Source organism: Bos indicus, chromosome 15 (assembly GCF_029378745.1).
Source record: "Bos indicus isolate NIAB-ARS_2022 breed Sahiwal x Tharparkar chromosome 15, NIAB-ARS_B.indTharparkar_mat_pri_1.0, whole genome shotgun sequence".
In the NCBI taxonomy this organism is placed as follows: Eukaryota; Metazoa; Chordata; class Mammalia; order Artiodactyla; family Bovidae; genus Bos; species Bos indicus.
The window spans coordinates 41,189,360-41,206,008 of NC_091774.1; the positions used below are offsets into that span (position 1 = coordinate 41,189,360).

Below are 16,649 nucleotides of genomic sequence, written 5' to 3' on the forward strand. Positions count from 1 at the left end.
CTAAGAGTTGGACACAACTGAGTGACTTCACTTTCACTTTTCTCTTTCATGCACTGGAGAAGGAAATGGGAACCCACTCCAGTGTTCTTGCCTAGAGAACCCCAGGGACAGGGGAGCCTGGTGGGCTGCTGTCTCTAGGGTCGCACAGAGTCGGACACGACTGAAGTGACTTACCAGCAGCAGCTAAAAAGAGACCATCTAGGTCACAGGGCCCAACCTCCTTAAAGATGAGGAAACTCTCAGTACTTTAACAACTGGGCTAATGCCCAAGTTTTAAAACATTCCAATAAAATAAAGTCACTTTAAGGAATTAATAATTTATTAGAATATACTCTCAACTTGAGAGATAAATTACCTGTTCTGTTTGTTTCCATTTCTGTTCCAAAGCATCAAACATGACTCTGCACAGTTCTTGTACATCATGCTGCTGCCAAGCTATTTTAAGATAAAATTTAATTAAAAAGAGCTATTAACTTAGTATAATGAAATATTAGTTTGTTGTTTAAAAGCAAATTGTCAGAAATACGGGAAAATCTACACAAAATAATGCTAGATTTAAAAAGAACACAAAATATATATTAGAATCATAAAAAGGCAATCATATGAAAAAGAACCAAGAGAGCTCAACATTTTATAAGCAGCATAGGCTTTATGGTGCTACAATATTTGCCATTTTTATTACTTTTCACTGTAGAGTCGAGAAATATGTTAATAAAAATCTAAGCTAACACATTAAAAAAAATTTAGTTTAAGTACATAAAAATAGAGTATAACCAAACTTATTTTACAAGATAGTTTTAATGGATCAAAAACTTATGCCTCGGAGCTTAAATTTTAAAAACAAGCTATTTTTAAACACCAACCAAAAAGCAATGAAAAGGTAAAGTAAAGATGTTGATATGTTGTTTATAATACAGTCTCTCAAGTTCCTTTGACTATTGCAAATACTTATCATTACAAGAGAATTAGTACCCTCACTACTATCCCATCCAAAGCTCCTTGTAACATCTGTGGTTTCAATTGCTCTCTTTTTGCTGGTTTGTAACAAAACAAAAAGCCTCTGAAGTTGGTATGGGATACTTGTCACTGGATCTTCTTCAGATTCTTCAAATTCCCACCTATTGGAATGAAATGTTTGAGAATTATTCATAACATATTTTTATTCTTTAGAGCATAACTAACATTAAGACCATAACAAAAGTAAATTTTTAACTCTGGGGATTTTACAGAGCTTGGGTATTAACTAAAGCAATTAATATCTAAAGAAATATTCTAATTCATAAATTTAGAAAGCAATTTAGGCAACATGAATAAAAGGCAAAGGTTATTTAAGAGTAATCGCTGAACGTGAATCTGGTCAAGATTCTTGTCCCAATTATTAACTCACAGATAATAGAGGTAACAAAATATTAAATGACACTATGGCATTTGACCATCAAAATCCAAACTGTGGAAAACTATAGGACAAATGCCATCCGTTTTTGATACACATATATATTTCCAAGGAATAAATTGCAATGTGGAAAAAGATCAAAGGGAATAAAAAATAGATTAAATAGGTTAAAAGACTTGTCAATTTCAATACACAAATCTTGTTTGGATCCTGCTTTGAATTGTTTAAAAAAGATATTATGAAGCAATCAGGGAAATTTTAGCAGTGACCTAAGATATAATTTACAGGTGATATGGTTAGGTATGTGCTTCCAAATAATCAGAATGGGGGATTATAGACGAAAATGACTGATCCTGAGTTGATAATATCCAAAGTTGGGTGATGGGTACAGAGCAATTCATTATACCATTTCACTGTTTATTTTAGTATGCTGGAAATTTTCCATAATTCATGCTCAAATACCTAAAGTGGTAGGTTCTTTCTGGCTGCTACAGAATAAGTGAAGAGAATAAACAAACGGAACTCTATCTTTCATGCTAGTCCTATCCTGTCTGTAGTCCAACAAAGTCCAGCCTTTTAAGGGAGCCATCCTTTCTTTAGTTCTACATGATGAACTTACTCATTTTTGCTCTTGAAAGTCCTCCTGTCTATAACGTCCTCTTAATCTTCTCTACCTGGCCAAACCATACCTATCTTCATGATGACCTCAAGTTCTACTTGCTCTGCTAAATAAGCCACTTCTCCAAGTTTCGTTAATCTCTCTTCTCTCTAAACTCTCATGGCATTAAGTCATCCTTAAATGTTATTTCAACTACTTTAAAAAATACATATATTACTACTGTGAAGAGATCTGTGAATTACTTAAGAACAAAGACCTTATTTCTAACTTTATCTATCAAGCACCCACATATAAACGCTGGGTAACAAATACCTGCTGAATGAAAAACATGTCAATTTTTTCAAGTAAATTCAGATGAGCTTACATATGAATTTAATGGTAATATAATGTTGTTTGTAATATCAAAAGTTCCAAAACTACTTTAGATACTGTATTTATTTAGTACTTTATTACTATAAATATTTACAGTAATTACAATGGTGTTTCTCAGAAGTAACACAAAAGGGAGGAAAAAAATCAGTTTATCTGTACTTTAAAACGTCAAAAAATAAAAGTTATGGATATTGTAAAGAAATATACAAGAGTGTATTACATGTATTATAATAGGATACTCATAAAAACAAATGTCTGACTTTAGGGTTTATTTAAATATGGATATATACAAACATATATACACATAGTCTTTTAAAATACACACACATATAAAACACAGAACAGTTGCATTATAGTTTAATTAAAAACAAAATTTGCAAGTTTAAAAAGGCAACTTTGTTTCTTAAACTGAGATGTGGAGGAAAAAAAGAATATGGTTTGCTCCATATCTACTCCAAAAGTAGATAACATACTTCTTCATAAAGGCATTCAAGCTAAAAGCAAGGGAAGCTTAAATATAATAATTTATCTTAAACATAAATCTTATCAATTTTATCCTGTTGTTGTCTATACATTTCTGATTCTCTCTCCCCACAAATTTTTCATATGCCTGCCTCTCATAAAATCCTTTTCTTATTTACTATTCAAGGTATGTTTTAAGAAGTGAGAAATGCCCCAAACTTAACAAAGAAATGCAAGAAGGTAAATAGATTTAATTAGTTAAAAGTTGTATTTCATTCTTAAATCAATTTTATTGATAGAATTTTTTTGAATACTCACTTATATAATGCATTCCTAAATTCAGGAGTCATAAAAAGTGTTTGCAAAAGGCTATTCAAATAGCAAGTCATTGCTTGGTTTACTAATCCCACGTATCCTTAAAAAAACAAATACACAAATATAAATCAGCATTTATGTAAAAAAATTAACAAAAAGAAAACTTAACAAGAATTTAATACACAGTAAAAATTAAGAGATTAAGGTTATAATTGGAAATTATTTCAATGTTTTTCGATAATACCTAAAAAAGACATTTTGGTCAATATATGCACTATGTAAACTTTATTTCTCAGAGAAAGTCAGGATCTCCGGACATGCTGTTGTATGTCCAGAGATATACACAGACATTACATAGCATTTAATAAAATTTTAAGAGTTACATTTAATACAGTATTTTGTGACAGAAATAAATCTTTGTTCCCCAAATCTAGTGTATTAAAATGGAAAAAGTATATACATATTCACTTTAAATATCATATACACCCAAAATATGAAGACAGTACTGAACCAGTTCACCAGGCCCAGTAAACCAATTTCTACCAATAATCAATAACATAAGATACAGTCACTGTATACAAACTCAGAGGACTTCCGCTGTTGTACACACCCATGAAGTATGAAACCTTATAGATAAGCACGCCATGCAAAGAGTGGCTATTAAAGTAAGAACAGAACTCAGAGATGGAAGAAGAGAATTGAGAGAAAGGGAAAAGGAAAGGAGTAACTTAGATGCATTCAAAATTCAAATGAACTATTTAAGTACTTAACTTTATATACCTAATTAGAAATGGTTACCACTGTTGAGAATATTTTTGGAACTTCTCCTTTGAAATAGGCTTTAGGCCCAGTTTATGAGGTATGCATACACACACACAAACATATCAGCCTCATCATTTTATTATACCTTATTATTTGAGTAAAATGTGGTAAACACATTGTCTAATAACTAAATTTATTTACTCCCACTTTATACTGAAAGACTTGGTTATCTCAAAAAATCTTAAATCTTTTCTCAATACATGCCAAAGGCATTCACTGACGCTCTCTGAAATACATTTTTCAATTTTCCAAGAATTAACAAAAATATCTTTTGTTAGTAAGATAGTGGCAAACTTTGTAGACAAACGATATTGCTAAGGTGATAGAAAAGATCAACAAATACACAATGACCTTTGATTCAGTTGTGGAAAAGAGGAACAGATTCACACTATCTGCACTTGTACAATTCTAAGAAGAGACCAAGTAGTTGCCTATCTTTTACTCTGGACTAAGGTTCAAGCTTTGATTTCCAATGCCTTCATCTTTAAGAATACTGTGAGCACATGTCTATATACTTACTCAACATTGTTATATAATTATAAACTGCTTCAATCCCTAATCAACACGTGCCACCTGAGTTGTTCTTACAGCATACTGTCCTTAATCCTTATTAGAGCTTTTAATTCACTGATCTATAATTGTTTATTTATATATGTTGCCCAACAGTGAGGGGAGTCGTCAAATATAATTTATCTCTCTACCCTACTACTTAGCACAGCAGCAGGTACCCATGAGGGAGAAGGGAATATGACTTACAAGCAACACAAATCTATAAGCTACTCGAACTGATAATGGATTCCTTCCCACAAATAACAGCACTTGAGCAAGGAGGCCCAGTTGTTCTGCACCTGCTCAGCTGCCTGGGATTTCTTCTTTTCCACCTCCTTCCCCAATTCCTCCAGTCAGGGACAACCATTCTACCAGTAGCCTTAAAAGGCAAGTTACTGTCAAGGTACTACTGTCTTTTGCGTACCCTAAGATCAATCATAACCATTTATCTGTGACCTTGTTTCCCTTCCCTGGGCCTAAAAAAGAGTGGCAGGGGGAGGGGTCTAAGGGAAGGAGGGATAATAACAATTTTTCCATTGCTCTTTATTTTACCACTAGCAATAACAATCAAATAGAAATGTATAGTCTTCTGTACTTCATTTAGCACCATATTTAACAGAATGACCAGTGTGTCAAATAAAAGTACTATTATTTTCCAGAAGTATGAAGGCTTTAGTGAGATTAAAAAGATAAAATGCTACAGAACTAATAGGAATCTTCTGTCATTATGGGAACTACTATCAAGTGGGCCCTCTATCTGAAATAGTCATGAGTCAATAAGTATAAGTCAATAAGGGAAGAAAACATAAGAACATATGCCATTCTGTACAGAACAATAACAGAGAGCAAACACAGAAAGAAATCCTGAACAGAACCAATAAGAAATGAAGGAGAACTCTACAAGGCCAAATGAAGTAGAAAGAAACTGGCCAACTCAAAGTAGATATAAAGAAAAGAACTGTTAATGAAACTGGCCAAGGAAAGATATCTCAGATTTAAATGATAGAACACTTCAGTCACCATTAATCACCTGTGAGTCCAATCAGCCTTCAATCCACTCCTTAGTTTTTTAAGTGCCCCCTACTTCCAACCGTCTCCCATTAACAGTAATTGGCCACCAGAAGGAATTAGTAGGCAAGGAGACAAAAAAGAATAAGTCTCCAACCTCACTGAATTATGGAGGGAAGTGTTCCTGCAGTTTTGAGTTGATATCATGAAAGCATTTTTCAATGAAAACATTTTGTGCATTTCAATAAATTCTTAAGCAAAATGCCAAAAGTCACTAACAAACAATTTTTGAACACCAATTCGTTTGGATGTATATAGACTGTTCTAATTCAGAAAGGCAGTACTCCAGAACACTGAAGGAAAATGTACAAGTAGGGAAAAGAGCGGAGTAGAACTGTGTGAGGAACAATAGTTGGAAACGAAGACTATGATTACATGGCAATGTATATCAAAGTCCTGTAAAAATATTTTGAGTAAATTTCAACTTAGTGATTCAATTTCTAGAAACTTACCCTAAGGAAATAATCATAGATGAAAATTAAAACTTACAATAATGTTCATTATAACATCAGTAATAATTATAGTTTAAATATTTAAATCATATAATGAAACACTACTTTTTAACCATTTGAAACCCATACTAAAATACTACTTAATAATACTGAAAAATGCTCCTCATACATTATGTGAAAAATATATATTAAAACTCTGCTCATAACAATTTCCTTATTTTCTTGAAAGCATTCAGATGAAGGAAAGAAGACAAAAATAAGCAAAATCATTAAAGCAGTTTCTGTTAATTGTACTGTCAGAAATTTCCACTTTCTTCATTTACAATATGACAATGAATATGCATTACATTCATACAATCAGAGAACATTTTTTTTAAAGTATACTTTAGTCTCTAGGAATTTACAGGCATCAGAGAGCTATACATTATTCAGTACAAAGTAGGAGTTCTGTAAATAACTTCTTGCATAAGGACTGAGCTGATTGTCAGAATACACAGCAAAAATTTCAAGAATCCTGACTTGTTAATTCTGGAACTTTCTCAAAGTATTTCAACTATCTTATAAAAATCTAAGGGTATTTATTTAAAACAAAATGCAATTTATCCAGTCTACTCAAGAGTAACTAAATCAGTATTTTGGGAGTAATGCCTCAGAACCTACATTTTTAACAAGTATCCCAAAATGATTTTTAAAGAAATAAAATTTTGAGAATCACTACTCTTGACAGTGTAATGAGAAGCAGCTTTCTTATTTGCTATTATCTGAAATAAAAGATACTTTTGCATTCTCTTTTATTCTTGGTAGTTTGCTGCAAAAAGTTCTATTTATATAAATTGATCGTAAATACCAAACCTGACCAGTTTTTACTATATCCAGAACAAATATGCCATTAAGCCTGTACAAATGCTTAGCTGGGAGTAAATTATTCTATATTTCAATTACAAAATATAGTAAGTGGGAAGACTACAGAACACATTAAAACAAAACCTACATGTAATTATATATTTCTCTTTTTATACTAGATGAAAATGAAAGTGAAAGTCACTCAGTCGTGTCCGACTCTTTGCTATCCCATGGACTATACAGTCCATGGAATTCTCTAGGCCAGAATACTGGAGTGGGTAGCCATTCCCTTCCCAACCCAGGGATCGAACCTAGGTCACCTGCAACGCAGGCGGATTCTTTACCAGCTGAGCCACCAGGGAAGCCCTTATACTAGATAATTGTGTTATATTTACAATCATTTCTGTTTTGAAATTCTAAGAGTAAACACTCTGAAGCCATACCTAGCATGAAATAACATTAACTAGCTATACAATCAAAAGCAAAATGATATGTAAAATGATTCAGATTACATTTTCAGGCAAGATTACATTTTCAGTCTTATATATAAATAAAAAATTGCATAAATAAAGCAATTCTACTAGCTCAAAAAATTGAAAAAAATTCAAAAATTTGTTAGTTTTAAACATAACATATTCAGAGATAAGCTAGCAGGAATTTTTTAATTACATGATTAATGTCAAACATATGATTAGATTAAAGCAGAACATAACACAGTAGTTCTAATAAAATAAGCCTGACCCATTTGTTTCCACATCAAAGTTATCTCTGTAAATCTACTGTAGTCACACAGACAGATATTATACATTCCTTTCCAGAGGAAGTAAACTTCAAAAACTTAAGATTAAATTCAACATAAAAGATTATCAAAAAGAAATGACTTCTTTCAAAATCCAATTTGTTTTTTTACTAAACGGTAGCAGTAACAATAAAGATAAAATAACAAGGAGATGAGGGAAAGGGAAACCATTCTTGTTCTAACTTTGCTTCTGCTCACTAGTGATCTTGTTTTGGGTCTGAGTTTTCTAATCCATAAAATGAGAAGATTAGGTTTAGATTGCTAAAATTATTCTAGGTTTAATGCTCTATGATTTTATGAAAATACAACAATCATAAATCTTACCAGTTTCTGATTTATTCAAAATAGATGAATAGGAGTAGCTTTGGCTGACATAATCACTGGTAGAGCCCACAGAACCTTCTCTTGGAAGTGGACCAATAAATTTGTCATGAACACTGTCATCCCCAGCACTGGAATCCTCCTAAAATATAGCATAACCAATATTTACTGAGTGGTAAATACTGCTAAAACAATGAAAAAAGGCATACTAACTCCTGAGGCAATGAAAAAAAGACAAGGCATTACCAGCACCATCAAGACATTCCCTGACTATTTCCTACAGGAAGGCCTGAAACGTGCCCAATATAAAACACTTCAGAGAAATGCTTATGTCTCCTTCCAAAGTTCTTACTTTCTCAAATTTCTTTAATTCTTTTTCAATTTTGCTTAAATGAGAGAGATTTCTTACTAATCAATCAAAAGTACAGTTATGAACTCCTTGATGACAGAGTTTATCATTTATTTTTCTATCATCTTTGCTAAGTAGGCCTGGAAGGTAGGGAATACTCAATAAGTACTGAATGAAATGGAAAGGTTCCTATTATCTCCAATAACAAACTTCCTATCAATGAGGAAAATGTGCAAAGGGAATAAAGGATATAAAATCAGCACAAGAAACTAACACAGAGTTGAAGAGTAATTACTAAGAATTTTAAAACAAGAATCCCCAAATTAATAGCTAGTTTCCCCAAATTAACAGCTAGTTTAGTTTCAGTGTTACTCAGACTAACCTAAATCATAAGAAGTGAGATTAAGGTAGGTCAGCTCCCAAATCACTACAGATGGTGACTGCAGCCATGAAATTAAAAGACGCCTACTCCTTGGAAGGAAAGTTATGACCAACCTAGATAGCATATTCAAAAGCAGAGACATAACTTTGCCAACAAAGGTCCGTCTAGTCAAGGCTATGGTTTTTCCTGTGGTCATGTATGGATGTGAGAGTTGGACTGTGAAGAAGGCTGAGTGCCGAAGAATTGATGCTTTTGAAGTGTGGTGTTGGAGAAGACTCTTGAGAGTCTCTTGGACTGCAAGGAGATCCAAGCAGTCCATTGTGAAGGAGATCAGCCCTGGGATTTCTTTGGAAGGAATGATGCTAAAGCTGAAACTCCAGCACTTTGGCCACCTCATGAGAAGAGTTGACTCATTGGAAAAGACTCTGATGCTGGGAGGGATTGGGGGCAGGAGGAGAAGGGGACGACAGAGGATGAGATGGCTGGATGGCATCACTGACTCGATGGACGTGAGTCTGAGTGAACTCCGGGAGTTGGTGATAGACAGGGAGGCCTGGTGTGCTGCGTTCATGGGGTCGCAAAGAGTTGGACACGACTGAGCGACTGATCTGATCTGATCATTTTCTGGTATTGCTTTGAAATGGATGCCCTATGCTTAACTACTGTCTATTATCCAGAGAGGCACTCTAATTCACAACAGACTCCTAAATGAAAAGCATCAAACAGAAGAACTTTTCCTGAGGAAAGTTCTTTAAAGAGAAGGGTTCTGAGAAAGTCCGTAAACTCTGTGAGCCTTAGTTTTACTCAGTCTGTAAAGCAGCAAGTTAAATCAGACAAGGTTTTTTCAGTGAATGCCTTTCAAATTAGGAGTTACTAGATTCAATGATCACTTAAGCCACTCAACTAGACAGGAAATCCTATTGAAATATGAATTGCAGAAAACACTAAGAGAACAGAAATAAATCATATAACTTTACAAACAAGTCATTCTAAAAAGGGGAGGGGCGGGAGTGGGGGCAAAAACAACAGAGTAGCTAATTCTGGGGGGTCTGTTTCTCTACCAAAATACCAGAAAACCTGGCAAAACTGCCAAAGATTTACAGCAGACAAGCAAATGCTTAACCAAAGAAAAGGCCACTGAAATGCAGTAGGAGATCCTAGACCCATCCCCACCCTTGTAGTGGTGATGCCCAGTGTGGCAAGAGACCACACACAAAGGTGCTACGGATACCCAGTGCAACCATATTAGCATACGTACTTACAACAAACCAACAGAATCCAGAAAAATTATTTATTATACACACGTTGTGTAAAACACATCTCTCCTCTCTCCTTTGGAAAAGTGCTTCACAAACAGTAGGTGACAGTGCGCAACAATTATGAGTATAGGGCTTTCTAAATCGTTTACCAGCAGTATCTGAGGCTGTTCACCATCTTTATCTGTCAAATGCAGAAAGTTCTTCTTTCCTGGCTCAAAATTAGCATCAAGAAGAGACTTATCACTGGTATGATCCAGTGGAGCCTACAGGTATTAAAAAAAAAAAATAAAAACCAACTCAGATAATGGGAAACATTAATGATAATAATAAGTAATATGTAAACAGACACATATCTACAATTATTGGGCGTAAGTAGTATTTTTTAAAAACGAAGATTCTGATAAATTCTGTCAATCTAGGTTTGAATTCATTCATCTGTTCATGAACTAGGATGGCTAAGCTCAATGACAGCGTACATACCGACAGGTATCCCATTTGTTCACATTTCCCAACATCTAAAAAAACTGAAGTGCTACACACAAAAAAGAATTATAAGCATTTATGTTTCGATGTTCTCTAAAATGTATGCAATACAGTATTCAATGGGTTTTCATGAAAACTAACTAAAGAATATTTTATATAACTAAAAACATGTTTTGATATAGGAATATAGTAAGAATTCCCATATAAGGAAACACTATGCACAAGCAACCCAACTTATATAATCATGTAATATTAAAAAAAGGGCACTTTTAGAAATGAAGGAAAAGCCTGTCCTAATAAATGATACCTACTTCAAGTCTACTGGCAGGATTCAGAGGATCCCAGGGAGATAGATAGAAGTGATTAGTCACTAACCCAACACTCTAGTCTACCGCTGAGAAAAATGAAGGATAGGGTGAACGCCCTACTCTTTTGTTTTAAAACTACTTTGTGAAGCTGGTAGAGAACGGACTTGTCGACACAGTGAGGGAAGGTGCGGGTGGACAAACTGAGAAAGCAGCCGTGATATGTATACCCATCGTGTGTTAAACATTAATAGACAGAGAGTAGGAAGTTGCTAAATAACACAAGGAGCCCAGCCTGCTACTCTGGGATGACCCAGAGGGGTGGGATGGAGGAGGAGAGGGCAGCTCAGGAGGGAAAGGATATATATATTAATATAATTATGACTGACTCCTGTTGTTGTATAGCAGAATCCAACACAAAATTGTAAAGCAATTAAAAAAAAACTTTTGTTCATTAAGAGATGTTTTTAATGTTTCAAAGACATGAGGATTCTCTCTTTAGAAGGCCTTGTTTTATGCAGATGCCTTTACTTCTTAGAAAATTAACATTATATAAAAGTATAGGTATTAAGGACAAAAAAATTAACTCTAAGAGATGCTGCCACTTTGGTATTTGTGTGACTTAACACAAGTTACTTCACTTCCCCATGACTCAGTTTCCTCACCCTTAATACAAAGCTGTGATAGCACTTAACTCATAGGGTGGTTAAAAGAATTAAATAAGGTTTTATTTGTATAAAGTCTAGTATCAGAACAAAACTAGGCACATAGTAAGCACAAAGTAAGTGTTAAGTAATAAAATAAATTTATCAAAACTCACTTAACTTTGGCTCACATGTAGAAATCCATGAGAAAAATTGGACACAGAGAACCGGAAGCTAAGAGAAGCCACAAGAAAGAAAGAAAAGAAAAGAAAGAAAAAAGGTATCTTTGGTTCCTTTATATTCTGACAGGAACCAGAACGCTCAGCATCTCTCAGGCATAAAAGATGAGATGATACAGCTAGAATACATGGGGAGGGAAGGTTTACCTTAAGAAATATGAGTCTGTGTGTATAAAAGGGTGAGTAGATAAATGAATTAGGCTTTTAGAGAAGCATACACGTGGCACTGTACAGGAAGGTAAGAGTATACTTGTAGGCAAATTAAAACACAAAAATGAAGTACTTAAAAACAGTCACAGTTGAAGAAAGAAAAACAGTTAATCCTGGCACAGTGCTATTTGAAACTACTGCAGATGTCAATCTAACACACGCTCTGAGTGCCCAGGGAGAGTGTCTTTGGAGGGTACAAACTAATACTGACGTCAGCCATCAAAATGCATTCCATCAAGTGGGAAAACATAAGTGAATAGCAATCATAATAAAAAGACCATTAAGTGGCATAGCAGAGAAAAAGCACAATAAGAAGCCAAAGACAAAGGTTATTTTTAAAGTAGCATGAGGAAACATCAAGTAAAGTTTCTTAAAAGTAAAAGATAAACAGGACTTAGGCAAACATATATGGTAGTATAGGACTCCTTTAAGTTGAAAAACAAGCAACACTAGAAGTTACATAGTAATGTAAAACAGAATATTCAAAGTTTCAGATTAAATATCATTTCTCATTGTATAACCTGCTGCTGCCAAGTCGCTTCAGTCGTGTCTGACTCTGTGCGACCGCAAAGACGGCAGCCCACCAGGCTCCCCCGTCCCTGGGATTCTCCAGGCAAGAACACTGGAGTGGGTTGCCATTTCCTTCTCCAATGCGTGAAAGTGAAAAGTCAAAGTGAAGTCGTTGGGGACTACCAATTTTACTGACCAATTTCACAGGGGAAAGGTTGGTTAATTTAAAACACTAGGTTTTTTTGTAAGTACACACTGAAAAACAATTTTATTTTATATTAGAGTATAACTGATTTACAATGTGTTAGTTTCAGGCATACAGCAGTGATTCAGTTATACATATATAGCTATTATTTTTTCAGATTCTTTTCCCGTTTAAAAACAGTAGTTCTATATTAAAAAAAACCAAATACATTATGAAATAGAAGGCAAAATATCATCAATTTTAAAGGCAAATCAAGAAATATCCAACACCTCTTATTCTTCTATACAGCCAATTAAGACTATACCCTCCAAATATGATGAAGATACACATTCAACTTCATTTGCTGTTAAAGCTATTTTCCTGGGAAACTGAGGAGCAACAATGGTACAGGACAGGAAGAGGTTAACATAAGCAAAAACATGGAGATGGAGAAGTATAAAATTTTATGTTAAAATAAATTAGTCCTATCTGTGAGTTAACATTAGACTTAAAGGACCAATTGTCTTGAATGCTAACCTAGGGAATATGATTTTTAATCAGTGGGCAGTGAGCAGTCATTAAAGATTTCTAAACTGGAAGATGATAGGAGTACTATGATTTAAGATGACTGAAGATAATTCTAACAATTATTTAGGGTGAATTTGGACTGAAGAGTCAGGGAGCAAAAAGACTATAAGGAATACTATCCTAAAATACAGATGAGATCCAACTCAACAGTCTTCTTGCTACTGTCCCATGCAAAACTCATCAGTGCCTCCCCTTTGCACTTAGAGTAAACTCATAAATAACACTTAAGAGTAAACTCATAAATAACACTTAATAATACTTAAAACATGTTAACGTAATTATTTTTTTATGTACTTGTCTCTACAACTTTACTGTGAGATCTTTGAAGGAGAAGTCATGGTACCACCAACTTTCCTCATCAGGTGTTTCATCACTCTATGTGGTACATAATCTCTGTTAATATTGCAGATCCAAGTCCTTCTATTCCTTTTTCTTTCTATATATTACATTTTTTTCTCCTTTTCAAAACATTAATTATAAAATACATATGATTTTATATCCTGCTTTTCTCACTTAAATATTTAAAATGAGTATTATCCCATTCAGTAAATGTTGGAAATTTTTCCACAGATGACACAGTCTTGTGATAATCAACTCATATGAATAAAAAAACGAATGAAATAACACTGCAGACTTTAAGATAATCAAATGCTGAATTTCAAATGAAGGTAAAGGGATGAGTTGCACATACACTCTATAGAGTTTTGCTTATGGTATCAAGAAGGGTTCCAGGATTTAATATACTCATTAATAACAGCAACTATAATATTATTAGCAGCTTAAGAAAAGATGCTTTCAGTTTAGAGTTTTACCATATCAGCAGTATTGATTCCATTCCCCCACACCAAATCAAAGGTTCCATTTATGTAGCCTACTTTGTTGGCCACATCTTCAAAGAGCTTTCTGAGTGGAGTAGAAGCTGGTAAGTTTAAAGTGATCCGTTCATTCACCGTCTTTGAATTAGTAGTATCTTGTATTATACATAAGACTCTTGGTTCTTCAGCAGCATTTTCTATCTGAAATTTTAAAAAATACATTATTTATCTTTAAAGAAAAATATAATTATTGTTTTCTACTATTAAATGCAAAACAACACAAAATACGATTTTCTTTGTGTGAATATTACTGTTTTATGTCTGAAACTCTACTGGGTATGTCAAACATATAAAGCACCATGTATGTCAGTTTTGGGAAAACTGGGTCATATATAAGAATCAGCTGTTGTTCTTACAGATATTTGCTTTCACCTTTTAAGGCTGCAAATCAATGACCAACAAGCCCATAAAGACAGTTTACCTGAGCAATTTTCAGTTGAAAACAACAAAATCTGACCCTTAAAAATGTGTCACTACTATGCCAGCACGGTTATATCTAGCATTTCTGGGTTTCCTGATGAAACAGAAAGGGAAGTGTATAGAAATGCAATGAGGATTATCTCAGACCGCAAAACCTGTAACTAAAGGATATAAGCAATCAGGCACCCTGATCTTTATGTTGTCCTTGTCATACCCGCAGACTCAATATCCAAAAACCCCATTTACCCCATTTATCAGTGTGTTAGGAGCTAACAAGCTTACCCAAAGAGACTAGCCAGCAGAGGGGTAAAGGTAAGCCAGGAAAAAATACTTTTCTATTATCAATGTACAAGGAATTAGGATCACAAATTTTTTTCATTCTTTTTCATCTAGCCCGTAAATCTGAGAAGAAAAATTTTGAAAAAGATTTTCTCAAGGAAGCTATGCATTCCCTCAAGCTGTTAAAGGAGACTTTTTTCCTATCTTCCAGAGGGATAGTTGGCTGCTTCAGACACTGTAGTGAAATAAGTTCTTTCCCTCCTCCTGTAATGCCCAACTCAATGAATGGTACCATCATCTACAGACTGCTGAAACCAGACAGGTAAGCATATTCTTCATTTCTTCCTTGTTCTTCACCTCGCATAATTACCAAATTCTATCATTTCTACCATCTGAATATCTCTTGAACTATTCCTTTCCTCTTTATTCCTGCCTGCAGTAATCAGAATCTTACATTAAGATATGGCAATAGTTTCTCTCACTCTTATCTTCCTTCAATCTAGAACTGAATTTTAATATGCAAATCTGATTATGTAAATATCTTCCTTTCCCTCAGTGTCTAGTGAGGCAGTTATTTCCTCTCACCATCCCCACAAAAGGCTTTTGCACAAATGTGAACTGTACAAACCGGTACTGCATACAAGAATGTATTTCTTTCCTTCTTAAAAAAAAACAGAAAACAAAAACACAATAATATCATCCTCAGTCTTTTGCTGCTTCTATATTATCCATTTTAAAATAAGAATACTTATTATCACTGATGAGTACTGTAGACAGAACAGCCACAGTTTTTGTTTGGTAAGGTAATATAATCATTAATTAGTTTCTGCCATATATCAATATAATTTGGGATTTGTAAAAGATTACTTAAACTAAGGTTAATCCAGATAGTTTAGAACAGAAGTAAGTTGCCATAAAAGAAGTATATTGTTTAAGACTGGCTAGCACTGTATTTCACACAAATCAAGATATTTAACTACCAATAATACCCCTTTAAAAACAAAGAAAAATACACTTTTAATCAAACAAACAGGATAATAAAAAAGTCTTCAGCTGAAAACTTAGGATGTTATATTAACACTTGCAATAGATGGTTTTACACATTTTAATGTCAAACTGAGAAATATAAAATGGACCCTTTTTAAACTCTGGTTTACAATAAAGGAAGGAGAAACTCAAAAACAATTTCAACTACAAAAGATCTGCTTTCACAGTTTCAATAGTATACTTCAGAGGTAGACTCAAGTCTTCCAGGTGAAAAGCACTATCGTGGCCAGATTTTAAAGCTTCAGATAAGTTTGAGTTAAAGGTCGAAGGAAGAGAACTCTACCTAACAATTCAGGAATCACAAACACTGGCATAGCAGTATACTTAATGGTGATATGACACCATCATATGGCCATCAGCAATTCCTGGTTCTTCCCTAAATAAGTGAGTACAAGGTACAGGCACTCCAGCCTCCTCTCCCACATCCAGATGTTGGTAAAATTAGCCCCAGTGGAATCTCATCTGAAGGCTAAGTGTACTGTAGTAAACACAAAAGCTAATTTTATGTATGCCTTTTATTCTTTTTAATAACAACAACTTTCTTTTCTGTGCACTGCATGTTAAGAATTTTTGTTTCTTTAAAAAAAAAAATAGGAAGAGTATGAAGGAAAAAGTGGAAATTAACTCTAATTCATAACACAGGTAACTGTGAACATTTTGGTTTATATTCTTCCAAATATTTTTCCTACACATACACAAACGGGTATATACATGCATGCTTTTAAAACACAAATGTTCAGATAGAATATATATGCTGTTTTGAAATGTCTTTCTTCACTTATACACATATAATCTTTCCTTGTCAAGTTTTTTCTAACTCATCGTTTTAACAACTGAATAGTATTTTATTACACGGATTA

General features: G+C 33.9%; 1 protein-coding gene across 3 annotated transcripts in view; it reads right to left on the reverse strand.

The window, feature by feature from the left end:
• Positions 1-16,649, reverse strand: part of USP47 (ubiquitin specific peptidase 47) — a 104,498-nt gene that overhangs the window by 54,213 nt on the left and 33,636 nt on the right. For all 3 annotated transcript variants that reach the window (XM_070803673.1, XM_019974846.2, XM_070803674.1), the window contains 6 exons: positions 13,981-14,184; positions 10,155-10,268; positions 8,019-8,157; positions 3,165-3,261; positions 973-1,118; positions 356-435 (listed from right to left, as the gene is read on the reverse strand). In XM_070803673.1, coding sequence (XP_070659774.1) covers positions 356-435; positions 973-1,118; positions 3,165-3,261; positions 8,019-8,157; positions 10,155-10,268; positions 13,981-14,184 — 780 coding nt within the window. The remainder of the gene's footprint in view (positions 1-355; positions 436-972; positions 1,119-3,164; positions 3,262-8,018; positions 8,158-10,154; positions 10,269-13,980; positions 14,185-16,649) is intronic.